Source organism: Equus quagga, chromosome 2 (genome assembly GCF_021613505.1).
Source record: "Equus quagga isolate Etosha38 chromosome 2, UCLA_HA_Equagga_1.0, whole genome shotgun sequence".
NCBI lineage: Eukaryota > Metazoa > Chordata > Mammalia > Perissodactyla > Equidae > Equus > Equus quagga.
This window is the reverse complement of record NC_060268.1, coordinates 74793478-74812160: the sequence shown is the minus strand read 5'-3', so window position 1 is coordinate 74812160 and position 18683 is coordinate 74793478. Positions and strand designations below refer to the sequence as shown.

The window sequence follows — 18683 nt, the reverse complement described above, 5'->3', positions numbered from 1 at the left end:
CCACTCCTTCCCACATCCAAATCTAGGTCCTAAACCCAATGCTCACCCTTCTGTCAAGGTGGCCTTCCCAAATGCTTCCAGCCAGGTTAGACCCTCCTGTGAAATATCCAGCACAGAAAATAGTGTTTCTCTTTCATAGCACTTATTACAAATTAGGACTATTTGTGTACATTTAAAAAATGTCTTCCAAGGATGAGCCATAAACAGCCAGAGAGAAGGCAATGACTCACATTGCCTTTCTCTGCTTCACTTACTCCACGAAAATATACTTATAGGCAGACATATTTACTGCACATTGCTTCATAAATAGGAAGCTTCTACTTCTTATCTTCTACTTATTCTACTTATTCTTCTACCTTATCTTCTACTATTGGCTTAGCAGAAGGCGAGTATCAGTTGTATTGAAGGCCAAACCTTTAGCTTTGTCAGACAGAGCCAACAGGAAAGCCAGGACAGATTGTGGCGTGACAGGACAAGGGGCCAGTGAAGGCCAAGTGGCCACACAGGACAGCCCTGATTGGTCTTTACCTGCATGCCCTCCTGGCCTGAGATTCCCACACCCACATCTGCCACCTGGATCATGCTGACATCATTGGCTCCGTCTCCTAGAAACAGCACAGGCAGGAAGAATCGTTTAAGTTGAGATGCACAGGATCAGATCCTGTTGGGTTGATGGGTCTTTACAGGGACCGAGTCCTGTGAAAGGGTCATGGGCAGAGCGAAGAAAAGGCACTGCAGTGTCTGCCCTGAGATAACTGAGTGAAGCTGTCAGAACATGGTGTGAGGTCTGGAACTACCAGCCACACTAGGAGATGTTGGAAAGGAGGCTGGAGTTATCCCTTTTTATTTAGTATTCACTCTACATCATTGGCTCATACACCAACAGGGCCCTTAACACAGTGTCTGGGACAATGAAAGATGCTATCATCACCTTCATCATTATTATTTACTGAACTACCCTGGTCTTTATCTCATGTACAGCACATTAGTCACAGCTATTCCAATTCATACTTACAGGAGCAGTTTTCTAAACTGAGAGAGGAGGCTAAATTCTGCCCCGCAAACAGAAGAGTTCTTTCTGCACCTTATTACCAGCTAGCTTATTAGCGACTATGCTCACCTGTGGGCTCTCTGAGGGGGCAATAAAGGAGAACTTCTATTTATTCAGTCAAACTGCCAATAGAAACGTGTAGGAACACAGGGCATAGGTCAGAGCTCTCGACACCTTTGGGGAAAGGCAAGCAGAGACTTAAAGTCATTGTTACTCAGTGATAGTGACCATTCTTGGAAGGGGACAGCAGAAAGGGCCAAAGCATGGAGAATCTCTCAAGCTGCAAAAATCCAAAAGCACAGTTAAAGTCAGAGTAGCTCATAACATGCCTACAGGATGGCTCTCTTCTGTGATTTTTCCGTTCTTTATTGCACTGAGTCCAACACCAGCGATCAGTCAGTATTTGTTGAACTGAAATTCTGTGAAGCAATAGCAGTCTCTACAGTTCTTCCCAGAATGTCCCATTCACAATGAGACACGGCAGCCTCCTCTGTTCTCTGTATCATAAACCACTGGATGCCTGGGAATGGATCACATCAGTGTTCTAACTCATGGTCAAAGAAACGAGCTAAAGTTCTGATGGGTCATTTCTTTCCCTTTCCCTTTTGAGATTCTATTTTGTTTCTTCTTTTCTTTGTAACCAGCCAAAGCTTCATCTCCATTTTCTTAAATGAACACTACACATCAGTGATTCAGTGGCTGAGCCAGGCACTGACCAAGCTGTGACAATGTGGTTTATCAATCACATCTTAAACCAGCCTTACCAGGGGGACACGGATCCTCATGTCACCACTTAGGACAGGAACTCAGAGGAGCAAGGTTGGCGGTGAGCATGCAGACATGCAGACCCAGCCTGAAGACTCCTTAGCTCCTGCCTCCAACACTTGCCCAGGGAGACCAGAAGGCCCTCCAGGCACATGAGGGCAAAGGTGGTCCTGAGGCAGCTTCCCTCAGGAGGGCCCCACCCCCGGAAGAGCTGCCTGTCTTCCCTCAGCCTGAACCAGGGGACCACAACTGAATATGTGCTCACATCTGTGCCAATCTCACTCCCCTCCATGGCCCTCAGGATTTGCAGAGCTGTCTCCATGATGATCACATTAAGGCCACCAGACCTCGGACCCAGGTTCTACACTGGCCTCAACTCTGTCCTGATGAGGTGTCCCAAGTGCCAGGGTGACAATCCTCACATCAACAAGTAGGGGCTGTCACAGACCTTTTGCAGAAAATACTGTAATTATTACTGATTGGTGAGGATGTTTTATTTCAGAGCCAACTCTCACCTGGGTATGGCTTTTATATTCAGGCAGACCAAACTTTATAGCTGGGGATCATGGGGATTACCCTTTCCTCAGGCTACCTGCAGCCTTTCCTGGTTCTCACCAGCAGGTGGCACTGCTGAGTCCCTGAACCTGGCTGGAGAAGACTTGACCCAGCTGTGGGTGGGATGATGCCTTGCAGGGGCAGGTCAGCACCATGTAGCACTGGAGAGGAACCCAGAAGGCTCTCCAGGCCAACAGTCTGCATGGAAAAAACACCATCAAACACACAGTCGTTAAGGAAATGGCATAACATTTAGCAACTATTCATATCTTAGGATGGATTTATTTAATTAGATGCTTGTCTTGGAACAATGAGCAAAGTAAAGCTGACAAGAGGCAATGGGAATTCTGATCACCAATCAAATCTGTGGATCCTTATGGCATTAAGAAGCCTTAGACTCCAGGTGGCTCATGGTGACCAGAAGAACTCGCAAAGGGCCTTCTTTCTATGCTGGCCTGGGATAATGCTTTGTGTGCAAGACTCTGCTATCGCTGTGGCTGTCTGGGATGGGCAGTTCTCTAGTCTCCTGTCTCCCAGGAAACAGTAAAAGCTCCATCTTCTTAAACCACGTTGTATTACTGACCTCCTAGTAAGTAGCTATAACTGTTGTTAATCTATTTTGTGGCTTTCACATCTAAGCTTTATATTTGGAACAGGCTGCCTGTTTCATTGCATTGGGTATGATTTTGTGAGTAGAAAAAAAAGCAAGGAATCATTTTCCCATTTTATAGTATAGCATGGAAGGGGTAGGAAATTCAGGATGCATCAAGAGGAAGCAGCTGCAAGAGATGGGGGCTGCTCATTCACACACAGACTCATCAGGTCAGCCTCGATACTTGCCTATGGCCAGAGTCATGGCCTTGAGCTTGCTTCTGACCAGCTTCACCACCATGCTCTTCTGCAGGGGTGTCGACCGACAGCAAAGGACTGACCGGCACTGCTTAGCGAGAAAAAGAAATTTATCCTCTAGATTTTTCTCAAGGGCATAGGCCAGACTTCTCCCATCAATCACAAGGCTTGGGCTGGGGTCAGAAGTGGTAGACGTGGAGGGGGCGCCGAGAGGGGAGAATCCCACGCTCATGTTGTCCATAGTCTTCTGAGGAGTGCTGCAGGGGCTTGTGGACCGCACGTAGTGTAGGCACTGGTCCAGCAGGGCTGCGCATGCCTCCTAAAATGGACATGAGAGGACCGTGCAGTTCACTTGGCTGCATGCAGACCAGGTGACCCTCCCCACACATCTGGGTCTGACATTGTCCAGGGCATCAGGCTGCAGGTTCTGCCCAGAAGGCCTCCCTCCAGAAACTGGGAAGTTAGTTGAAGAGGATGACTTTCCACAGAGAAGAGACCGAGCTGGTCTAGGGTTTCTATAAGATTTTCCTTTATTTCCCATTATACCCTGTAGAGGTTGAAAGAGAATGCCTTCACTTTGGGAGGCCTAACAATTTTGTGGCTAGATTGCTCGCTGATTAGGCAGAAGGGGCCTCACATGTACTTCTCCATAGTTCTCTGAGGTCCTCATTCAGCCCCTGAAGAAGTGTAATCATCAATGTCTCTCTAAGCTCTCCAGCTGACCAGGAAAATGAAGTAAAAAAAAAAAAAAAAGCATAATTACTAAGCCTTTTAATTGGCAATGCTCTTCCAAAACTCTATCTGAATTCCAGAAAGAAGAGGAAAACTTATTGAAGAATCTGCAGGTCAGGGGACAGAGACATCGGAAGGACAGCTGTTTCCAGGAACAGACCCACTCTGGGGAACTCAAATGGTTCCTGGTCCTCCATGGGCAGTGAGCCCACCGAGTTAGTGACCAGTTTCCTACAGAGTATGGAAATCAAGCTGTGTCCAACAACTTCTTACTAAGGACCTTTTATATTTAGGAAAGTGAGTGAGACCAGAGAAAAGAGGATTGGAGAAGACAGTTAGCAGCCTTGGGGCGATAGGCAGGCAGCCAGACATGCAAACACACATAGTCACACACACTCATGACCACAGCAAGTCGCAGATCAGAAGGTGAAAAGTGTTACTGGATACAGACAGGGAAAGATTTGCTTCCAGCGTGGGGTTGAGAGTGGTAGCAATTGGGGAAGGCTTTGAAGAGAATGTGGGACCTCAACATAGCAATCCATGAGTTCCCTGGTCCTAGCACAGAGCACTGACAAGGTAAGACGGAGCAAGCACACACCACCCTGTCTCCCTCACTGATGCAGTGATGGCACCTGGACAGAATTCACAGAGCACTTATTCAAGGACTCTGGAAGGAAGGAAGTAGTAGCTGTTGGATTAGGGAAGAAAACCAGCATTCCAAGCACAATGACCAGGTGGCTGAGTTTTCCATTTTCACTCTGGCAGCCTCTGGTCTGGACCCATCATAGAACCTGAGAGTGGGTACCAATGCAGGGACAGAGGGAGCTCCAGGAGAAGCCCTGCGGGTCTGGTTGAGGAATGGAAAAAGGAAGTCCCCATGCTCAGAGAAGATGGAAGAAATTTCATTTTAATTTATTTTTCTCTATTCTCTTGACCCTAGCCCCAGGCAATTTTCCCATGGTGGCAGTGGAAAGAACAGCAGTGGCAACAGGACTGTCTGTGCTGAAGATTCTGAGGGAGATGGACATTCTCTTCTGTCCGTGAAGCTGTGGTCCCACAATGGCAGGATAACTGTTGCCTTCCTTCTTTCTGTTCAACCCCCACTTGGCCCTGGAGGTAGATGTCAGTGCAAAGTACAAAGCAGAAAAAGGTCACTCAAACCCCAGCTTCCTTGACATAGGACTGAAAAGGGGAGTCCCAGAGAATGGGAAAGTACTGGAAAGACTGTGAAGAGGGAGGAGCTTGGCTAACTGGCCCCATGATGTGGTTTATTAATTCCTGCGCTCACCCACAAGCTGTGCACTCATGGACATAATCCTAAACAGCATAACAAAGACTTTTCACAATTGAACTCTGGGGTAGATTGTTACTCAAATTGCAAACTGACCTCAGGGTGGCAAAAATGTGAGACAGATTCTAACAGCTGGGCAAAGGGTGAACAAAACTGACACTGAAACCAACACAGAGGCTGTTGAGAGCAGGCAGCCTGAACTCAAGAGGGTTGATCACCTGTGTAAAAAAAATCCACATTCTTCACAGAATTAAAAAATGACCAGAATGTCATTCAAAATGCCCACAATATAACCCAAAATTTATCAGCACACAAATAACCTCAATGTATGTGGAAAAAGACAATCAACAGAAGCCAATGCCAAGATGACACAGATAGTGGAATTATTTGGCAAAGGCTCTGAAGAAGCCTTATTCTCCAAGAGGTAAGAGTGGGCATTCTGGAAATGAATGGAAAGGAAGTCTCAGGAAAAATATAGGAGATATAAAGAAGAACCAAATAGAAATTTAAAAAACAAAAACACATTAACCAAAATAAAAAGCTCACTGGATTCTAAATAACTTATGTAGATACTCTGCCCTCAAGGAGGGAGACTACAACTCCACATTCCTTAAGTGTGAGCTATACACAGTGACCTCCTTCCAAAGAGTACAGTATAGAAAGGGGTGAAAGAATTAGTTTACAGTGGAGAATCCTGACAAATATAACATTAACAATGATAAGTCATGTTGATATGATGTACCATTGATATGTGATGAAATGATGAAAATGGCATTTTGTCTGTGGCCTTCTTCCCCTAAACCCACTGCCCTACTCATGAGAAAAACATGAGACAAATTCCCATATCGGGGCATTCTACAGAATACCTGACCAGTACTCCTCAAAACTGTCAAGGTCATCAAAAACAAAGAAAGTTTGAGAAATTGTTAAATCCAAAAGAGCCTAAGGAGACACAATGACCAAATGCAATGTGGTATTCTGGATGAGATGCTGGAACACAGAAAGAACATTAAGTAAAAATTAAGGCAATCTAAATATAGTATGGATTTTAATAAGTAATGATTTACAGATGTTAATAATAGGAAACATTGGGTGTGGATTACATGGAAACTCTCAGCACTGTCTTCACAATTTTTCCTTAAATCTAAAACTGTTCTACATATATCAAGTTTATTTTTTAAAAAAAAACTCACTAAATAGGATCAACAGCAAAATAAAGATAACGAAAGAAAAAGTCAGTGACTTCAAAGAGAGATCAATAGAAATTATCCAATTTGAATAAGAAAGAAAAAAATTGAAAAAATGAAGAGAGCATCAGGGATCTTTGAGACAATACCAGAAGGCCTAACATTCACGTTGTCAGTCTAACGAAGAAGAGAACATGTGGTGCAGAAAATGTGTTTGAAGAAATGATGGCTGAAAACTTACTGAATTTAATGAAAGACATAACCCCACAGATTCAAGAAGCTTAGCAAATCCCAGAGTATAAATCTAAAGAAATCCATGCCAAAACAGTCATAATCAAACTGATTAAAACTAAAGACAAAAAAAATGCTCAAAAACAGCAAGAAAAAATGATTCATTAGTCACAGGGTAACGATGATTCAGATACTGTTGATTTCTCACTAGAAACCGTGGTGAAATAAAGACATTCTCTGTTGAAGATAAGTAAGAGAACTTGTTGGTAGGAGACCTACTTGAAGGGACGTGATAAAGCAAGCTCTTTCAACAAAAGGAAAATTATGCTGCAAGGCAACCTGGAAATGAGGAATTAAAGAAGAGCAACAGAAATTGTAAATATTTATGTAAATATAATGGACTGTTCTTTTCCTCTTGAATTCTTTAAAATAGGCTTTTTGATTGATAGCAAAAATCATAATATTATCTGACGAGGATTTCAACGTTTGTAGCTATAATATATGACACCTACATCATAAGGGGAAGAGAAGACAGACATATGCAGTGACAAGATTTCTTCATTCCACTTGAAGTGACAAACGACTGATTCAAAGTAGACTGAGAATTTAAGTATGCACATTAATCTCTAGAAAAAACACTAAAAAAGTTAAGTGATGTTGAAGAAACACAATAGACAAATTAAAATAAAATACTAAAAAATGTTCAAATAACCCAAAAGAAGATCAGAAAGGGAACGGAGAAACCAAAAACAGAGAATAATAAGAAAACAAAAAATAAAATGGTAGAACTGAATACAAACATATTGATAATTAGACTAAATGTAAATGATCTAAGCATATCCATTAAAAGGGACTGTCAGAATGCATTCAAACATGATCTACCTGCCAAAAAAAGCCTTATTTTGAATGTAATGCTATAGGTAGATTAAAAACTAAAGGATGGAAAAAGATACACTATGCAAATACAAATCAAAATAACTGAGTGACTATGTTGGGCCAGAGAGTAACTATTTTAGGATTTGCAGGTCATTCGGTCTCTGTTGCAACTACTCAACATTGCCATTATAACGTGAAAATAGCCAATGATTGTACATAAGATCAAAGGCAAGGCTGTGTTTGAACAAAACCTATTTATAGAAATAGGTGATGGGCTGGATTTGGCCCATAGGTCACAGATTGCTGAACCCTATTATATAAGAATTAACCATACCATCTACAAACTGGATCTAACTGATCCACCAGCCAACAACAAAGCAGAATACACCTTCTTCTCAGGTGCGCGTGAACATTCACCAAGACAGACCACACCCTGGGCCATTAAAAAAATTAACAAATTTAAAAGAATTAAAATCATAAAAAGCATATTCTATGACCATAATGAAATTAAAACAGAAATCAATAACAGAAAGACAACAGGAAAATCTCCAAACACGTGGAAATTAAACAAAACACTACCAATTTTAAGACATAATAAAACCACAGTACACCATAGTATTGGTGAAGGGATAGACACATAGATCAATGGAACAGAACAGAAAGTCTATAAATAGATCCACACAAATAGAACCAATTGATTTTCAACAAAGGTGTAAAGACAATTCAATGGAAAAAAGACTTTCAACAAAAGGCGCTGGACTAATTGGACAGCTACATGTAGAAAAGTGAAGTTTGACTTAAACCTCACACCTTACACAAAATTCTACACAAAACAGATTGTGTCTAAAGGTGAGATATTAACCAAAAAAATTTAGGAGAACATATAGAAAACATATTTGTGGTTAGGCACATCTTAGATCTGACTACCTAAAGGATGATCCATAAAAGAAAAAGTTGATGAATCAGACATCATCATCCAGCTTGAGGAGACGCTTCAAGTGGGAGCTCACTGGAGGAATCAGAGCCCAGACCAGGATTTTACGAGAGGTAGGTACTCCCTACATACTGGGGGATTTAATTAGATAATGTGACTGGATGAAAACCTTCAGTGCCCATTGGGCCATCCATGAGACAGCCTACATTGTTGTGAGGACTTTGATGTGTCCTGAGCTTCCAGGTGATCTCATGAAAAAAATTTCTGATACTGTTGACATGGATACTTTATCAGGAAAAAGCAGGTTGAATTTTGCAATAATAAAGCCCAGATGTGTGTTCTTTGAAAGAAATCTAAGAAATTCCAGCAAATTCCGCATCCTCCAAGGCAACAATGAGCATGTTCTAAGTGCCAGAAACATAACACAGAGGTGCAAACAGAGAGGCAGAGGGAAAAGGCCCACCTCACAGTGGCTGCCAGAAACGGAGGCTCCCTGGTGGCCTTCCCACAGAGTTCTGCTGTGGGTGCTGGCCAGGCACGTGGCTGCCTCAGGCAGAGCAGGGCCTCCTCTCAATCCACCTACCCGGGATTCAGCATTCAGGGTGATGATGTCCTCATCATGGTCCAGAAGTTTGCAGGCGTACGCAATGTTAATGGCTGTTTCTTGTTTGTCACCGGTGAGAACCCAAATCTGCAGTCCTGCTTGACGCAATTTAGTAATGGTTTCGGGGACTCCATCCTGTAGGCGGTCTTCAATCCCAGTGGCACCTGGTCAAGTGTACAACAGCGTGGGTGAGCCCACTCCTCACGTGCCCCAAGACCCTGATGGGGTGTGGATGCCATATATCAATACACCAAAGATGTCCGCATGGCCCTGTAGACTGGGATCTGCTTGAGATCTGACTCATTTGGAAGCACTCTTTGATGACTCATCATTTCAGGACAGTGGTGGACACTTACAACACCTTTCTTGACTTGACACAATCGAGGATGCATAGGAAGAACTGGGAGGCACTGAACAGAATTCCTTGTACCTACAACAAAGCACCTTCAATGCTTTCTTTTAACTTTATAGATAACTTGGAAACAAAGCTTGTGGGGAAATGGTGGCAATGACCACATTCTGAGGGATGGAAAAGTTTTAAGAATTACCCATCCCACATAAAGCTTCTGGTGAATGACATCCACAATGTTTGCTCTCAGCGATGCTCGAAACAGACTGCACAGGCCCATTATTACTTGAAAGCAACATTATTTTGAATGTACTTTTCCCACAAATACAACGAATAAGAGGTGAGTTTTCCATTTAGGTCTCAGGATATTGGTAAAAATATACCACTCAGTGGGAAATGTGCTCTCTAGGCCAGCCTCAGTGTTTTCCTCTGTTTCCAACTTGGTGAGATGGTCTCTACCTTCCCTCTAGAGGTGTGTCATTGACTGAAGGCTCCTCATCAGCCCTGCCTTTCTCTTTTATGCCAAGCTGTTCCCTGTGCTGGGACGTGGCTATGAATGTGTCCCCTCCAAATTCATAGACTGAAGCCCTAATTCCCAATGTGACGGTATTAGGAAGTGGAGCCTTTGGGAAGTGATTATGTTATGAGGGTGGAGCCGGCACGAATGAGATTAGTGTCCTTATAAGAAAAGACACAAGAGAGATGATCTCTCTCCACCATGCAAGGATACAGAAGGAAGATAGCAATCTGCAAACAAAGAAGAAGTTCTTTATCAGGAAGCAAACTGGCCAGTACCTTGATTTAAGACTTCCAGACTCGAGAATTGTGAGAAATGAATGCCTGTTGTTTAAGGCACCCAGTCTGTGGTATTTCACTATAGCAGCCTGAAATGACTGAGAAAAGCCCATTCCCTTTCTCCTCCTAGAAAGGACCAGATGGCAGGTGCAAGGAGGATGGAGTCAAGGTATAACACATGTACAAAAAGTGCCCATTTCCTAAATGATACCCTTCATTGTGCTTTCACAAATCACACATACGTGTAACCAAGGTCAGGATAAAGAGCTCCTCAGAAGCCGCCTTCAGGGGCAAGTGTCTTCTGTCTTCCACCTCATGCAGCCTGTGTGGTGTGTTGGACCTGGGCCTACCTCCCACTTGAGGAATGCACCAGAATGTTAAGTGGGAACTTGAGAAGGACCCAGAAAGGAGGAGGGGATATCGTACCCCAGCTGCCCTCTGCTCTGAACCATGGAGTCCCCATGGGAAGGACCAGGCAGAGGTGTGGGGTTCGAGGTCTACTTAGGAATGAGACCGCATTATGGTCCATGCTCACTGTGAACACCTCCCTGACCACTCAGGCACCAGGAGGGCAACTGGTCTTGGCCTCTCCACTCTCGCAGCCCTCTGGCTCTAGCACGAGGAAGAGTGTGTGCCTGGTCTCTGACTCCCTATCTTCACCATCCAACAGAGTCGTCATTGTTCAGCGCATCCTAAGTGTCACTTCTTCTGTGACATGTTCCCTGACATCTGGTGAAAGAGGGTAGGATGATCAGGCCTGCCTCCATGTGTTCATAGTGCCTTGTTCATACTTAATGCTAATAATAATGATTATGGAATAATCACAATGACAGCTAACTTTGATGGATTGCTATCTGCCAGATAAAAATTTGGGCAGCATCCCTAACATCTGAGTACTACAATTATCCCCATGATACAGACGTGGAAAGCAAAGGTGAGGGAGGTGAGCCTGCAAGGAAAGGGCCAGGATTCCACGCACAGTATGTCTAATGTCCCAAACCTCTGAACTGCACGTCTGCTCTGGGATAATTCTTCCATGATGGTGTGGTGCTTCGTGTATAACTCATTCAATTGTCACCCTTCATTAGACAGCAACTTCCTACAGAAGAGACCGTGTCTCCTGTCTCTGTATCTTGGCCACTCAGCCAGGGCTCCTTGGTAAATGCCCACCATTTAAGAAAGAAAGCAAGGAAGGCCTCACAGATGAATTCAAGGGCAGAGGGAGTTTGACCCTTTATGGAAGACCTAACACCTTGAAAATATAACTTATTTATTTCAGGACTTAATTGGCCAAAGTAATGGGCCCCCCACTGGGTCACTCAGCTGACCCTCACCTATATAAAGTGCAGCTTTGAATCAAACACAGAATATTATTGATATTAGAAACAGAGTTAGGGAAAGTATGTTTGTCTCAGCATGAAATATGGCTGAGGATAAAGAGTAAATTCGAGGGAACAGTCCTTTTAAAATGATCTGGAAGCACAGCATCTTTCTCCAGCTCTCCAAGGTAGCTGTTGTTAATATAATGTATGTGACTTTGAGTAAATGTCACCTTCTTTACAACCTGATCCTCGGGAGAACCTGGCATTTTGGGTATTATAACAAGGGTGCAAGCTAGTGCCTCCAGGCCTCCCTGTGCTCAGATATAGGCAGCTGTTAATGGGAGGGCAAAGCTGAGGAGTTTCAGATGACACTTGGAGAAACTAGCAAGAGTGCGGAGGAAAGTGAGCAGAACATTGTCCTTTGAATTTAGGTTCTTGGCCAGAACATTATGAAAAAGAACATTTCAAGAACACAGCATGAATGATAGTCTTTCCTTTGTGGTTCTCTGATGTTATTGAACATGAGAACCTAAATGAAAAGATCTAGAAAGGGGTATTTGGCTATGGGATATTAAAAATAGAAACAGCTTACTTCACATTTCTCAGAAATGAATCTGAGGAGCTGGGACACAGTGCCAGTGGATAAAGCTGTAGGGAGCATGGTGGTGGTGGCTCTCCTGTTTTCCAGCTCAGGCCTCATCCTGAACCATAAATATCCCAGGCTGCAGGAGATGGTATGTGTTTAACAACCAGCTTGCAGGAAGAGGCTGTCTGATGCACTTGCCCCTTTCTGTGGTGCAAATACCCTCACCTTGGCTTGGATTTCAAGCTATCAACATAGCGTCAAAGGCTATGCAACGTTCCTGAAAATTCATGCAACACAGCAAACAGTGATTGCAAAATTTCCAAAAATTTATCAACAGGGTCTCACCAACAGGGATGAGCAGGCCCCAGTACACTGCTGGTGCCCACTATGGACAGTCCAGTGGTTCTTATTTTTTTTAAAAGTAGCACTTTCTTTTTTGTTTTTTTAAATGAAGATTGGCCCTGTTCCTAATCTTCGTCTCTCTTTTGTTTCCTCCCCAAAGCCCCATTACATAGTTGTATATCCTACTTGTAAGTCCTTCTTGTTCTTCTATGTGGGATGCCACCACAGCATGGTTTGATGAGTGATGTGTAGGTCTGCACCTGGGATCTGAACTGGCGAACCCCAGGCCGCTGAAGCAGAGTACGTGAACTTAACCACTATGCCACCAGGCAGGTCCCCCTGGTTCCTGAACTGACCCATCTCAGAGCCATTCTAACACACTCCTGGAGAGAAGCATCAGCCTCAGGATGACAGTGGAAGGTGGCTGAATCTGAATTCTGAAAATCTTCACTAGCCAGGACATAGACCTGACCCCAAAAGAAAGAATGGGGACAGGGATAAATAGAAAACCATACTTGTAGAAGTTTACATAGTTGCCTGAGTAAAAGTTACAGAATCCAAGCTAGAAAGCAATTCCTGTGAAAAAGATCTAGGAAGGAAGACTGATTTCAAGTTCAGTATAATCCTAGGGTATACTAGGGCTATCAAAAACTTAGGACATGTTAACAGAGATATAGCATGGGGGCCGAGGGAGGTGATGAATGTCCAACTACCAGAGAAAGTTTGTAGAAGAGGCCAGCCAGGCTGTAACAGATGTGGGAGCAGTAACCTGAGACTCATCAGCATGCTGCTGCTGAGGGCTGGACTCAGTACCTGCACCTTGCTCAGTGCTTCACTGCATCCCCTCTGTTCACCCTCACAGGATTATTACCCCGCAGGTAAGGAAAAGACCTCATGGCCAGTAAGTGCCAGAGCCAGGACTGGACAACCAAGCCAGGGCTCCTAGACTCTGAAAGAAGGAAAGGTAGGCATGCCTGAAAATATGGGTGAAGAAGGGGATGGCTCAGGGTGGGTCTGGGGGGTTGCTTACAACCCTGTCCTCACACAGTTACGGTCTCGTCCTGTAGAAAGGGGAAGAGATTGTGTATGCATTGCTCCAGAGGGTGGGACCAGCGCCCTCTAGAAGGCAGATTTCATTCCATTCAAGAAGTCAGACTGTCAAGGGAGAGAGGCTACCCCGGAGGGAGAGTGCTCCATGGTGAAGTGTCAGAGGTTGGGCAAGCGTGTACTGCACTGCAGGCCAGGAGAACCAGCCGGACCCCTGCTTAGCCGACAGGTCTGATCAACAGGGTCTTTCGGAGAAGCACATTCTAGATGTGAAGAGTTTTAGTTCAGTAAATCAAAACTTGGCCGTCCAGAAGACACATAGCTGTTTTCCAAGGGTTTCTCTGAATTCTCCCCAGGGACACTGTTCATGGCATCTCTGCCTCTGGATCCTGGGGCTGTCCTGAGTAGTGCAAGGCCTCTTACAGGACACCATAAGCAAAACAGAACATTATATAGTATGTGTATACATTATGCTATTAAATACATGAGTTAATATGAATTAGATATTATATCAGATATGCATATATAGGTATACAGACATCCCAACTCATTTGCCAAGGGAACAAGGCCAAATGAATTACAGCCTTTCTGTGTGAAATGAAAGAGGAACCTGTTTCTTCGTGCCCCAGGAGTACCATCTGACCATCAGACCACAGGATGGGGTGTGTGTATACATAGCAGGTCACAACTAGCTCCTGGTGAGGACACACAGAGCACACATACAGAGGCTCAAGTAATTTAATAATGCTTCAATAAATCTTAACTATTTTAAAATATTAAATTAAATATTAAAATAAACATTCAAGTAATAAATACTTTTATAAATACTAATAAGAACACAGTACCAAATATGGGCAAGTTTTAGTAAAAGTGAGTCTGTTTTCTTTTCATCCAAACTGAATCTGTGAAACATTCATAAGATGTAAACTAAAGTGCAGCCAGTTCTGGGGTCCAACAGTTTCTTTTTGTCTCGGGGGTAAGCGGCATCAGTTGTTGAGAAGCCTTGCTCCTCATCTCTATTTTTGGTAGGAAAGCAGGATTTAAGGGGAGGCAAGTCGGCTGCCCTTGCAGGATGCCTGGCGGGGGACACATGGAATTCCACAGAAATAGTGGACCACGGTGAGAACATTCATTCAAGGACGATCCCACCTGAAGATCACGCTAGTGTCAGGCCAGGCCTGTGCAGAGTTGTCAGTGGCTAGAGCTGTGTCACCTCCTATTGAGGACTGTCTCTAAACTCCACACTGCTCTACGCAACACACGTTGTGAGTGTAATTACCCAGCAGATGCAGATTCGTCTCCAGGCGGATGGCAGACTGAAAGAGGAGCTCCTCACGGTTGTCCAGGGAGGATTCTGCTTCCAGGTGGCTTTGCAACCAACAGGCATACTCTTCCTTACTCAGAACCTATGTGAGACACACTAATGAGTGCCCACAGGCACTGAGCACTGCTAGGGCACCGTCAGTGTGCCACTCACAGAGCGGCCCCCACTTACCCTCTTGGCGATGCACAAGGTGCGCAGGCCTTCCACCGCATACAGGTTCAGGTAATTCTGAGTCATGCTTTGGATTTTCTTTTGATGCCTTCCTCTGGCATCATCTAGGTTGGAATAGAAGCAGAAACATGGATGAGTAACAACAACAGAGTCCAGAGATCTCGTCAAGATGGCGGAGGTAGCAGACTCTGAACTCATCTCCTCCCATGAACACAACCAGGTTATAACTATTTTTGGAAAAATTACCATGGATAGAAAACTGGAAACTGGATAAAAAGAACCCCCACAACAAGGGACAGTGCTGACTAAGGTGGAAGAGGCAGGAATTCCTTCTGGAGAGAAAAAAAGCCTCCTTCTGGAGCGGAAAAGTTTCTCAGCCAGCCAGGCAGGAGCCACCCTAAGGTACGCAGCCCTTTCTGGAGGAGTGAGGCCTGGAATGAGGGCCAATACTGCTATAAGCACCCTTCACACTCAGCACAACTGAGATGAGCGTCTTAATATCTGGCTTCGGTGGCCATTAACTGCAGTGGGGATACCCCCAGAAAAGCTACTGGATGAAAGCCCAAAAGACCCGGGCCTTAAAGGGCCCATGCACAAACTCACCCATCTCAGCAACCTAAAATCATCAGAGAGAAGGATGACAGTCCTGGTGAAAAGAGACTCACCTGGTGGGCTCTGAGTGCATGTTGGTGAGAGGAGAGACCTCTCCCGAGACTGAGACCTTGGTGATGGCCATTGCTGTGACCTGGTCCAGGCATGCTGACACAGACCCTGGCAGACGCCATTGGAGTTTTCCCCCTGGCCTATTATCCCAGGGGTCTGCCACACCCACTAGAGCACAGATTTAATCCAGTTCAGCCAGGCCAGGCAGCCCATCTTAGGGACCAGCCTGGCCCAACAGCAAGCCCTCAGGCTACTTGTTGGCCTGCACTGACTGGGTGCCTTGATCCTCTACAGGCAGGTGCGTGTGTCTGCCTCTGTGGGGGAGGGCCTGTGTGGGGGCCAGGTGAACTGTGGGGGATATTGCTGGAGAGGTGGGGGCCTCTGCAGTGTGGCATCAGGGTATGCTCCAGGGGGGTGGGAAGTGTGCACGGACCAGGACTGTACTGACAGTTTGTGTGGTCCTGTGGGGGGTGAGGCTTATCAGTGGAAGAAGACCTGTGCTTCACAAATAACCATAAAAAGGATCAGCCCCACCTTCCAAACCTGAAACAATTGGGTGTTCCCATGCCTAGGGCCAGCCCCACTCAGCTGCACTCCTGAGAGAACTCACAACAGCCTTGTAGGCCTGAGGTCTATAGGAACTATAAGCCCATGAGCCTAGCAACCAGCTACACTGGGTACCTACTCAAATAACAGGAAAACAGCAACAAGAGTGTGCTGTTAGACCTAGTAGACAATGGTGCAGAGGCTCCCCAAACTGGATTTACAAACAGCCTGCCAGGGAGGGAAAGACTAGAATCCGTGGGTACCTGCATTAAGAGCAACCCTGTTACAGCAGAAGAACACAACTAGCCCATTTGGACTGGTGATGAGAGGGAAGCACACTGCCGGGCCTCAAAAGGCAACTCTTACATAAGGCCACTTCTCCAAGATCAGGAGACACAGCTGACACACCTAATACATAGAAATAAGCACAGAGAAAGAGGTCTAATGAGGAGACAAAGGAATACATTCCAAGCAAGGGAACAGGACAAAACCCCACAAAAAGGACTAAATGAAACAGAAATAAGCAACCTACCTGAAAAAGAGATCAAATAAAAACTAATAAGGATGCTCACAGATATTGGGAGAAGACTGGATGAACACAGTGAGCTCATCAACAAAGAACTGGAAAATATAAAAATGAACCAATTAGAAATGAAGAATACAATACTGGAAATGAAAAATTCACTAGAGGGACTCAATAGCAGAGTAGAGGATACAGAAGAACAGATTAGCGAGCTAGACGAAAGACTAGAGGAAATCACACAAGCTGAACAGAAAAAAGAAAAAAGAAATAGAATGAGAACAGTCTAAGGGAACTCTGGGACAATGTCAAGTGCACTAACATTCGGATTACAGGTGTCCCAGAAGGAAAAGAGAGAGACAAAGTGGTAGAAAATTTATTTGAAGAAATAATAGCTGAAAATTTTCCTAACCTAAGGAAGGAAACAGACATCCAAGTACAGGAAGCACAGAGAGTTCCAAACAAGATAAGCCCAAAGAGGCCCACACCAAGATACATTATAATTAAAATGTCCAAAATTAAAGATAAAGAGAGAATCCTAAAAGCAGCAGGAGAAAGGCAACAAGTGACATACAAAGGAAAGCCCATAAGACTATCAGCAGACCTCTCAGCCAAAACCCTACAGGTGAGAAGAGAATGACATGACATATCTAAAATGCTAAAAGGAAAAACCTACAGCCAAGAATACTCTATCCATCAAGGTTGTCATTCGGAATGGAAGGAGAGATAAAGAGCTTCCTAGACAAGCAAAAATTAAAGGAGTTTATCACCAAGAAACCAGTTCTACAAGAAATGCTGAAGGGACTTATTTAAGCGGGAAAGCAATGACCACAAATAGGGATACAAAAATTATCAAGCCCCCCCACCCCCCCAAAAAAAACAGGCAATAAAGTCACTAGTAAAGGTAAAAATATAGTAAAGGTAGTAGATCAACCATCTGTGAAGATAATATGAAGGTTAAAAGACAAAAGTACTAAAATTACTTATTCCAATGATAAGAGGGTAATGGAGAGACACACACAAAACAAGAGATTACATATGATAACAAAAACATAAAATGTGGGAGGAGGGGAGTGAAAAAGTAGAGCTTTAGAAAGAGGTCAAGCTAAAGAGTCTATCTACTCAATGTAGACTGTTATAAAGATAGAATATTATATAGGATCCTCATAGTAATCACAAATCAGAAACCTATAATAAGTAAGCAAATAAGTAAGACAAAAGAAATCAAACATATTACTAAAGAAAGCCATCAAACCACAAGGGAAGAGAGCAAAGGAAAAAGAAAGTAACAGAGAAGAACTACTAAAACATCCAGAAAAAAAAGTAACAAAATGGCAATAAATACACATTTATTAATAGCTACATTAAATGTCAATGGACTAAATGCTCCAATCAAAAGGCACAGGGTAGCCAACTGGATAAAAAAACAAGACCCATGTATATGCTGCAAACAAGAGACACACTTCAGACCTAAAGACACTCACAAACTGAAAGTGAATGGATGGAAAAAGATATTCCATGCAAATGGCAAAGAAAAGAAAGCAGGCGTAGCAATACTTATTTCAGACAAAATAGACTTTAAAACAAAAACTGTAACAAAGGACAAAGAAGGGCATTACATAATGATAAAGGGAGCAATCCAAAAAGAAGCTATAACACTTGTAAATTTCTATGCACCCAACATACGAGCACCTAAATATATAAAGCAATTATTAACAGACAGAAAAGGAGAAATAGTAACACAATAATAGTAGGGGATTTGAACACTCCACTTACACCAATGGATAGATCATCCAAACAGAAGATCAAAAAGGAAACACTGGCCTTAAAGGACACATTTGACCAGATGGACTTAGTGGATATATATAGAGGATTCCACCCCAAAACCACAGAATACACATTTTTTCAAATGCACATGGAACATTCTCCAGGATTGATCACAT

General features: G+C 43.8%; 1 protein-coding gene across 1 annotated transcript in view; it reads right to left on the bottom strand.

Moving 5' to 3' along the window:
• ATP10A (ATPase phospholipid transporting 10A (putative)) overlaps positions 1 to 18683 on the bottom strand; it is a 176718-nt gene that overhangs the window by 9278 nt on the left and 148757 nt on the right. Inside the window, 5 exon segments of the mRNA XM_046654707.1 lie at positions 529 to 605; positions 3212 to 3539; positions 9055 to 9239; positions 14796 to 14922; positions 15012 to 15115. Of these exon segments, the coding sequence (XP_046510663.1) occupies positions 529 to 605; positions 3212 to 3539; positions 9055 to 9239; positions 14796 to 14922; positions 15012 to 15115 (821 nt within the window).